Source organism: Sceloporus undulatus, chromosome 9 (assembly GCF_019175285.1).
Source record: "Sceloporus undulatus isolate JIND9_A2432 ecotype Alabama chromosome 9, SceUnd_v1.1, whole genome shotgun sequence".
Lineage (NCBI taxonomy): Eukaryota > Metazoa > Chordata > Lepidosauria > Squamata > Phrynosomatidae > Sceloporus > Sceloporus undulatus.
This window is the reverse complement of record NC_056530.1, coordinates 9,668,530-9,679,188: the sequence shown is the minus strand read 5'-3', so window position 1 is coordinate 9,679,188 and position 10,659 is coordinate 9,668,530. Positions and strand designations below refer to the sequence as shown.

The 10,659-nt window shown below is 43.2% G+C and overlaps 1 protein-coding gene across 1 annotated transcript in view; it reads right to left on the bottom strand.

Annotated features, from left to right (window-relative positions):
• The window catches only part of LOC121915775 (glycine-rich cell wall structural protein-like), a 4,724-nt gene extending 744 nt beyond the window's left edge, over positions 1-3,980 (bottom strand). Inside the window, 3 exon segments of the mRNA XM_042440287.1 lie at positions 1-2; positions 4-1,097; positions 3,939-3,980. The exon segment at positions 1-2 is cut by the window's left edge and continues 744 nt beyond it. Coding sequence (XP_042296221.1) covers positions 1-2; positions 4-1,076 — 1,075 coding nt within the window. The 5' untranslated portion in view covers positions 1,077-1,097; positions 3,939-3,980.
• Between the last annotated feature and the right edge of the window lie 6,679 nt (positions 3,981-10,659).

Below are 10,659 nucleotides of genomic sequence, written 5' to 3'. Positions count from 1 at the left end.
CTTCCATATCCACCGCCATATCCACCGCTTCCATATCCACCGCCATATCCACCGCTTCCATATCCACCGCCATATCCACCGCTTCCATATCCACCGCTGTATCCACCACTTCCATATCCCCCACTGCCATAACCCCCACTTCCATATCCACCACTTCCATATCCACCGCTACTGTATCCACCACTGCTGTATCCACCGCCACCACTGTATCGGCGACCGCCACTGTATCGGCGACCGCCACTGTATCGGCGACCGCCACTGTAACGGCGGCTACTGCTGTGTCTAGTAGTACTGCCACTACCACCCAAGCTGCCTCCTGATCCACCACTGACACCACCAGTCATGCCATAACCACTGCTAATGCCACCACCTACACTTCCTCTTCGCCCTCCACTGCCAATACCACCACCTATGCTCCCTCCTGATCCACCACTGACACCACCACCCATGCTGCCTCCTGACCCACCAATTCCATAACCACTACTAACGCCACCACCCACACTTCCTCTTCTTCCCCCACTGCCAGTAACACTTCCTACACTGCCTCTTCGTCCACTGCTGCCACCACTTATGCTGCCCCTACGCCCACCACCTATGCTACCCCTACGTCCACCCCTAACACTGCCTCCTGATATACCACTGCTTCCTCCACCCAATCCACCACTGGAACCACCTCCAAAACCACCACTGCTGCCAATGCCGCCACCCAGGCTGCCACCACCACGTCCACCATAACCTCTACCACCAAAACCACCTCCACCCATGCCACCTCCAAGGCCACCAAAACCTCCACTGCCACCCATACCTCCTCCACCGCCACCCAAACCACTGCCTAAGCTTAAACCACCACTGCTGCCTATACCACGGCCACCCCCATATCCACCGCCACTGCCTCCCATGCTGCCATATCCACCGCCAAAGCCTGCACAAGGGTTGTATTGTTCAATGCCGAAGGCTTGGTCTGGACAGTAAAGCGCTGGCCCTGGGATTGATAGGACGAAGGGTGGTGGCTGTATCGTCACTGTGGATGCAGGACAGCTGGCATAGCACTGGTTGCGGTATCCCTCAGCAGACATTTTTGCGGGGTAGTGGATGTTCTGAAAGAGCAGGATTATACATGAGTAGTATGTGAAACTTTCATTCAACTTATTTCAAGTTCATATATATTGGTGGAGAAATAGTTCAGATCATATTCCCTGATTCACAAAAGAGTCCATAAGTACTGATATGTATGTTGAGAGGTTCCCAGGTACATTTAACCTTTAAGCTGGAGGATGTCCAGAGGAGGGCAACCAAAATGGTTAATGGTCTAGAAACCCCCAAGCTCTATGAGGAGCAGCTTAAGGAGTTGGGTATGTTTAGCCTGGGGAAGCGAAGGTTAAGAAGCACAAGACAACCATGTTTCAATATCTGAAGGGGTATCATATTGAGAATAGCACAAGCTTGTTTTCTGCAGCTCCAGAGAATAGGACCTGGAGCAATGGATTCAAATTATAGGAAAAGAGATTTCAGTTCAATGTTGGAGAGTGTGTCCTACAAGGTCTCCTGGAGAGTAATTTGAGCCTCTTTCAGTTGTCCATTCCTGTTCTAAACATGGAGTAGCTGGACTATCCTTTAAGGACAATGGCTTTGGTATAGACTTCTGGACTTGGATGGTTCTAAAACTGGGACAAAATGAGATCTCTTACGGATAAGAGACAAAAGAGAGGGCATGGCTAGATCTGTAGCAGTGCAACATCACTTTAGAAGATGTCTTAATTGGATAACTTGTCAGGTAGTAGTTATGTTCATGAGAACTGTTCTGTTATTATCGGGGATGGATCACTTAGGAAGAGAAATCCAAGGGAGCGGATGTCTTACGAAGTTCCATTTCTCAAAGGCAAATCTTTCTGAGCACAGCAAAACTTTTTTATAAGTGAGCAATCCTCATTTAATTGGTTCTCCTCCACCTTTATGATGGGACAATCACTGTAATGGCATGGGGAAATGTCGCAAGCTGCCCTTAGGGAGTCACAATGCAAATCTGAACTTATGTCGACAATAAACATTTTAATTAAACCATTAGGGTGATCTTTGGAGAATCTGGCCCTGTAGCTACATGGAGATCAACGCAAAAAGGCCAGAAGTCCCAAGGTCATGCGCACTGCAGTCCTCACAAGTGATGGACAATACTGATGGATTATTTTCTGCTTGCCTCACATTGGATGGATTTATAATATAAATTGTGTTATTTCCTGCATCACACTGTAAAATGCTTCCATATGATAGCCAGGACCTTACTTTCTGGAATGCTATCAAGTTGTCGAAGGAGAAAGAATAGAACCTTCTGCTTAAGTAAGCAAGCTTGATTTAAAGATGAAAATTTGAGATTCCATGGTCCATGGAGAATAAATGGGAATTATGCTAGGCTCATATTTTAATTCAAGACAGAAAAGAATTGGGTGAGTAGGAGTGTAAAGCTTACTTGTTCATAATTAAAATTTCTCTATTTCACTCCATCTTTACAGTAATTTATCCTTGCATACCTTTGCACAGATCTGTGTGCACACATAATGCACATGTGTGTGCACAATGATGTACAGAGCAGAACTGGTGCAAAGGAAGTTACAACTGCAGAAATGTATGCCTGGATTAAACTGTTCCCTGTTTAGGAAGGATGTAAAATCTTGGCAAGCTTTGTTCTCACAGGGAAGAACAAATAAAGTTACAATTTTTCTTTTACATTTCTGAACATTATCATTCACAGCAGTCTCTGAAGACTACTCAGAATTGATAACACATTCTGCATGAAAATGTGTGCGTTGCACAGAAATCATCATTTCCTCTGCAGAAAGTTGTCGCTTTCTGTGCAGGAAAATGAATTTCTATACAGAAAATGGCGTTTTTCTTCCTCTCAAAAACATGTGTTGTTGTTGTTTGCACAATCTCAGTCTTATTGTATAGAATTCTCCTTTCTAGGTTTACCTGATGTTAAGCTACATATTTACTGAGGTTAAGCTACATATTTATGACAATGAAGCTTATCACACAACCCCCTTGGGATGCTCCTGAAGCGGAACAAAATGGGGCGGGATGGGAACAGAATGGGGATATCACCCATTTTATTGCACATCGGAACACCAACGCCACCAGACGTTCCCATTCTGTTCACAATCTGTCCCAGTGGAGGTGATTTTCATGGCTATTACCCATTTTATCACATGCCGGAATGCCGCCGACACTGCTGGACATTCACATTCCCTAACCGATCCATCCCATAGGAAGTGAACCCTGAAAATCACCTCCTATGGGATGGATTAATTAGGGAATGGGAACGTCCGGCAGCATCGGCGGTGTTCCGGCATGCGATAAAATGGGTAATAGCCCCCTTTCTGTTCTCATCCTGCCCCCTTTCGTTCCGCGCCGAAAGCGTCCCAAGGGGCTGTGCGATAAACTCCTAGGCTATATCATATGGACCAAAGCAAAAAGCAAATGATTAAGAACTTGGCACCAAATAAAAGAATGCAGGAAAATAAGGTTTGATGGATCTTCCATGGTGGGGAGGTATAGAGATCAGGGTGCTACCACTATTAAGGTCCTGTGTCACATCATTAAGATTATAACCTTGAGGAATGAGAGATCATGGAAGAACGTGTCTCTTAAAACACTGGTCGAAAAGGGAAGATGATCCCTTTGAAATTCAGCTTGGAGAAGAACCTCTAAAAACATGCCAGCTTTGTGTAATTTTAAGCAAATGTTCAACATATCGTTCAATTCTGAGTTCACATCATCGGTCTAAAAGACTTCCTTCTGCTCCCTATCTGATACCACTGACAAAAAAAGCGAGATTCTAAAACCACCCGTTCAATGGGATCTGGAAGAAAGAATTGGTTAGAAAAGACCCTCTCCTTCTCCCACAAAAATAAGTCTAGCTCTGAAATGAACCTGATCTTTCTTACCTCGTTCTTTCTGGAGGAGCTGAAGAGTCAAGCGAGGTGATAGTGGAAGACCTTGAGCTCCCATCTTTTTATACTCCTCAGTCCACTACCAGGAGGGTATGACACACAATTTGGGCGTGACGCCATCCATTGATACCTCAAAGGGAGTTGCGGTAAGACATGACCCACCCGCCACACACTCCAGCATTTGATTATCAAGATGATAGTCCTAATCACGTTCTTGGTTGTGTTTACTATGCTTTTCCTTTGGGCTCAGCACAATAGGAGCTCCACCTAGGAGAGTTGCCAAACAGAGGTGATGAACTCGAAGCATTAATACCTTAAGTGCAGGGGTGCTTGAGCCATACACCTTGGTGTAAATATTGACACACAGCTACATGGAACTGCTTTCAGTGTATGTTCTAATAGTCCTAAATTGCCAGGGAAGTCCATATTCAAATGTCCCTATGTTGGGCATAATTTGGGGCTATTCAATGAATGGTGGAAGATTCAGGACAATAAAAAAGGATGTATTTCATTTGCTGTTGTTCTCTGCCCCCAGGTCAACCTTGACTCATGGTGACCCTGTGGATGAAACATCTCCAAGACCCCCTTCTTCCAGTGCTCTGCTTAGGTCCTGTAAATTCAGGGTCATATTCTCCTTAGCTGAGTCTATCTATCTGGTGTGTAATTGTCCTCTTTTTCTATTACCCTCTATCTATCCTAGTATTAGAGTTCTCCAGACCACCCCAAAAGGGTGGACTGGAGGCGCCCAGTTTTCCTCCAGAGGGACGCCACAGTAGCCAAACCACACGGCATCCCTCCGGACCAAAAAGAACCCGGAAGGGTTCTTCTTGGCGCACACAGATGATGTGATCAGCGTGCCATTGGTGCGCTATGGTGCATCAATGACACAAGAGTGGCATCCAGAGGTGTGGATGCTGCACCGCACTTGCGTCATGGATATGTACAGGGCCGCACAGTCATGGTGCCACCAGCACATGATAGGGTTCCGGAGCGTGAGGTTGCTGCACACTCCAGAACCCTAAAATCAGTGGTGCCACGCCACTTTTGGCCCATCTGTCTCAGACCATTATTTCCTTTTCGAATGAGTTGTTCCTCCGCATGATGTGCCCAAAGAACAGCATGAACATGAAGGTTGCCATTCCACTACATTGCTGAAACTCACTTTGAAATCTTGTCTACAAGATGAAGGATTTCCCCCCCAAACATATATTTTAACTCCAAGGACACACTTGGATTTTAAAGTATTGGAAAATTGTAATAGTCTTTGAAAAATAAAGTTTTCAACAACTTTAATGCATTGTGAAGAAAATTGCAAAACTTACACATTGTTTCCTTCAGAAATAAGGAAATAATATTCAGATATACCTGGAAAAAATGTAAAATGAGAAGTGTTTTTTCAGTATGTTTATGTGCAATGGCTATTTGCTAAAACACAATAAACAGATTTTGTTGTTGTTGTTGTTGTTGTTGTTGTTGTTTTAGTATTGAGATGCATCCTAAACTGATGAGAATCTCTGCAGTTTGGGACTTATTTTGCACAAAATTTTCATGTGATGGTTTTCCAGAGAGAGGGAAAAAGCTTTTTCTGCACATAAAATGATATTTCCAAATAGAAATATTATTTCATGCCCAGAAAAAGTTATTTATTGCACAGAAAATGTTGCAATTGGGGATGTTCAAGGCAATGCAATATGGGGTTGATTTGCAGTGAAATCAGTGCATTTCCTGCTCAGGAAACAGCCTTTTCTGTGTAAGAAACAATATCTCTATATAGGAATATTATTAAAAAGCTTTATCCTATGCAGAAAATGTTGTTCTCTGTGCAAAATAACAACATGCACATTTTGCACAGAATAACTCCTTAATTGCAAATAGGCCTCGAAAACTGTGGTTGTTCGATGTCTTTCTCATAGTGGGAAGAATAGTACTAAAATTACATGTTCCTTCGAGAAGAAAATTGGTGACAAATTGCCTCTTTATCAAGAACAAGAATCAGCAAATATTTGCATACCTAATTTATGCATTTTCTAGAATACTCTCCAAACATTTATTTTACAACTTGTTGTTCTGTACAAGCTTGTGCATGAAAAGGGGATGAGCAAATTGACTGGAACTATTCCCTTTAAAAAATAATTTCAGCAATGCATAATGAGCGTTAATGCTTAAGAAATGTGCAATGCAATATTCAAGCACATTGTGGAGCTGGCTGCGCTAAGATAATAGCCTCATGCTCAATGTCAGCAGCATTTTCTAGCTACAGAGGTGGTTGTGGGGGTGGATGGACGAGAAAGAAATTGCACAGTCACCACATTTGCAGAAATGTGTGTCCAAAATAATTCTCCAAAGGGACAAAATGGGAGCTGTGACTATTCAGAACAACAGGGTTCCACAAGATGGAGATGTCAACATGGACTACTGGAGAATATCCATAAAAGCTTTGTGAATGACATTGATCATGGCATTGGCATTGCCAGTGCCTTCTGCCTTTATCTTTTCTTACTACAATCCACTTCTAACCATACATGTTGGGTATGTACCTGAAGTATCAACCAGTATACTATAGTAGTTTGAGTGCTGAATGAGGACCCCACTAGGGATCATCTGGTAAGATCATTCTCCGGTGGTTATCTTTTTTACCTGGAACCCTAGCATTAAATGTAGGTCTGTGTGGACACATTCAAACATGTTTCCATATTACTAGGTAAATGAAAATGCATAAGTTCATGCTATAGATGCTGGTGGATCCCATCTTTTGGAAAAGTCAAATATCATCTGTGTAGACTAGAATTTTTCTGTCTGTAGGTTCGCCTTAGGGTTGCTGTAAGTTGGAAATGAACATGAAGGCATGCAACACACACATATATAAGGAGCAGTATAGACTGTCCTGAAATGGCAGGCTGGATTTGCCCGTTTTAACTGCGGAAGGACGGCGCAGCCGCCAAACCGTGCGCCATCCTTCTGTAATAAAAAGAACCTTCCTTTTCCGGGTTCTTTTTGTGGCGTGTTGAGTATGTCACGAGTGCACCATTGGCACACTCATGATGTACGCAATGCTCAGCAGCATGTACACGCTGCACGACATCATCGTCATCATGGCGGTGCCCATGTGGACAGGATGCCGCCAGGATGATGACGCCCATATGGACTAGGGTTTGAGAGTGTGCGGTTGCTTTGTGCTCCAGAACCCTTGTATCGGCGGCAAAATGGCGCTTTTGGCCCATCTGTCTCAGGCCATAAACGTACGTAACAAAAACCATGATACAGGATTTGGGGCATTAATTTTACAGTGCTCTGGGACTCTATTATTTATCAGAGTCCATGCACATTTGCTTCCAATATGTGTCAGGTCTGAATTTGAGGTGTTTGTGATTACATTTAAAATTAGGAACTCAGTACTCAAGGATTGGAGGTTGCTGCCAGGGTTCTGTGTCCCCCATTATGTGGGGATATGAAAGAGGACCTTCTCAGCTGTGGAACCCCAATTGTGGAATGCCCTCCTCTTGGACGACACATTGGTACCAATGCTGGTTTTGTTTCCATGGCAAGTAAAACATTGCTGTTTATTAGGCGTTTACCACACTGAGGCTAATTTTGGCATTAAAGAGAGATAAAGGCATCCCGCAAATAAAGTGAAAATGGTGAGTAATTGCACAAATGATTATCACACGCAGTTGGTTTATTTCAGTCTTACCATGCACTTGTTTTTAAACTATACCTTTTAAAAAATAACACCTTGCTAAATGATCAAATGCACTTTAAGTCTGCTTCATGAACTAGTCAACTTAATTCATCCATTTTCAGCTGTTTAAATTGGTTTTACTGGTACGCCACCCTGAAGTGTCATGATACAGAGTCAGATAGAAATATGTAAATGAATCAAATAAAGATAAATACATTTTGCAGCCACAGGGTGGAATCCTTTCAACAACTTATGTAGGTATATATTGTTTTATGGGCAGTGCAAAAAGAGGGATTTATTGTTGGTATGTAATTTTATTTATGTATTTAATTTGTATCTCACCTTTCTTCTGGTACAGGACTCAAGCCAGTTTACAGAAAACTGAAGCAAATTACTACTAAAATCCTCTGTGATACACAACTTAAACAAATAAATAGCTCTTGTGCAACACCTTTTCCTTCTCTGCAAAAAAGGAAAAGGATGGTGCTCAGGAAAACTTTTGTGGCCAGTGAACGGCAAATGATCTGGACCTGGATTCAGCCCAGCTATTTGCACAGTTGAATAAAAAGGAGCAATGACCATCCTCTTGGACCATGCTGGAACTGTACCTTCCAGCAATCCCAGTTTAGGATGGACAGTCAGGATTAATCCTCTGGAACCATCTGGAACCTAAGAGGAATAGAAAAAGGAAAAGTATAAGTTGTATATTTTTAGGGATTGCGATTAAAGAGGCTTAGAAGAGAATGTGTTAATTCTTTGTTTCCTTGTTGCTCAGTTGGGATTTACTGTAAACTCAGAGATAACTCAGTTTAGTCTCATGAGGCTTTGGCCAACCTAGGGCCCTCCAGATGTTTCTGATGACAAGTCGCATCATCACTTAACGTTTACCATACTTACTTCGGACTTATTGGAATGGACTCCAAAGCACCTGGAGGTCACACGACTGTCCATGCCTACATTAAGCTATGCACCCTGGCATGAATGAGTAGACTCATTAAAACAATTGTTGAACAGTGAATCAACATGGAGGTAAATCCAACTGACTTAATGTGTCTACTCTAGTCGCGGACAACAATACGCTTTGAACCACAGTGTTTAGAGACCCAGTTGTGTTCCTTTCGAGTTGTGTCTAACGTATGGCAACTTTAAGGCAAATGCATCATGGGGTTTTCTTAGCAAGATTTGTTCAGAGGAGATAGATGTTTGTGGGTTTTTCGGGGTATGTGGCCATGTTCTAGAAGAGTTTGACATCTTCAGAGAATCCCAGTCTCTGAAGATGCCAGCCACAGATGCAGCTGAAACGTCAGGAATAAACTCTTCTAGAACATGGCTGCATAGCCCAAAAAAAACCCACAAAAATCTATGGATGCTGGCCATGAAAGCCTTCAACTTCACAGGTTCAGAGGCAGTTTGTCATGGCCTTCCTGTGAAGCTGAACAACATTGACTTGTCCGAGATCAACCAGTGGGTTTCCATGACGGAGCGGGGATCTGAACTCTTGTCTTCAGAGTCGTAGTCTGATGCTCAAACTACGACACCACAATGGCTCACTTTGGAACATTCGTGGGTTGGAATAGACTTAGACATGAACCATGATCTGTCCTCACATTCCTCCTCATTCCCTCCCATCTGCCCTTCTCATGGTAGAACATATGACGTCCTTTCACTATCTTCTCAAGGTGTGTTTTCAAAGTTGTTCTATTTTTGGAATTGAGGAGGAGGAGTGGAACGCAGGGGCGATAAAAGCAGAGGTAGGGCATTGGGCACATCTCATTTCTGGAACTGGCACAGAGTTATCTTATCCAGTTGGCAATGTCTCCCTTCCAGCTGTTCAACATTTGAATTTTTTTTAAAGTGCCATGCCAGGTATGGAACATGTGGCCTCCTAATTTCACAAGATGTGCCCCGATGTTAGAAAATGGGTCCTTGTCCCAGATGGTTTGTGCAACTCCAGATTTACTGCCCCAGCAATGAAACAAGGAAACATCTAATCACACGCTTTGCCAAACAGGAACGAAAAGTAGGGACACACCTTCCCTCAGCTGTTTTAGCTCTCTGTATGAATCAGCTTCTGGTGGCAATTGCACTTGACAAAGGGACGGAGGGTGATGATATTTGATGACCCTATTTAATGTTTTCCTTGTTTGTGTGTGTATGTGTCTTCAACTCGAGTGTGTGTGTTGTTGTGTGCCTTCAAGTCATTTCTGACTTATGCCTCCCCTAAGGTGAATCCATCATAAGGGTTTCTTGGCACGTTTTTTCAGAGGAGGTTTGCCATTGCTCTAAGACTAAGAGACCATGACTTGCCCAAGGTCCACCAGTAGGTTTTTATGGCCAAGCGGGGAACTGAACCCTAGTCTCCAGAGTCATAGTCATAGTCCAACACTAAAACATCTTCACCATGCTGGCTCCTATTGATTTATGGTGGACCATTCATTTCATAGGGTTTTTTCAATATAAGCAACAACCAGAGGTGGGTTGAACTGCCTTCCTCTGAAATATAACCTACAATGCCAAGTATTCCTTGTTGGTCCCCCATCCATGTACTAATCAGATCTGACCCTGCCTAGCTTTGAACAGCAGACTGCATCTGGTGCCTTCAGGGTCCACATTTAGCACCTTTTTATCCACCCTTCCTCCAAGAAACCACACATATATGAGCTTCCACATTTTACCCTGGTAAGAATCCAAATAGGGATGCCAGCCTGAGAGTAATTGACCATATTGGTCAAATGAATTGCTAGATATTGTACAGCTTGATCTACATTTAATTGATTAATTGTAGTGATTCCGCCTACTCAGTAAGTTCTACAGAACCTTGCCTGTGAATTTGGTTCCTCTAAATCCAATTGATGTCCACATGGCTATTCCATTTCCTTCATTCTTAGCCATCCAAAGATAAGAGGTAAATATTGAGACCCCGTAGCTGCCCCCAAATTGCCCCCATAAACTTGGTTTCTTTCTCTGAAGCACAGCAGCTGTCTGTATGGATGTCCCACCAAGATGCCCAGCTTGTCCACCCGCTTCTGGGGTCAG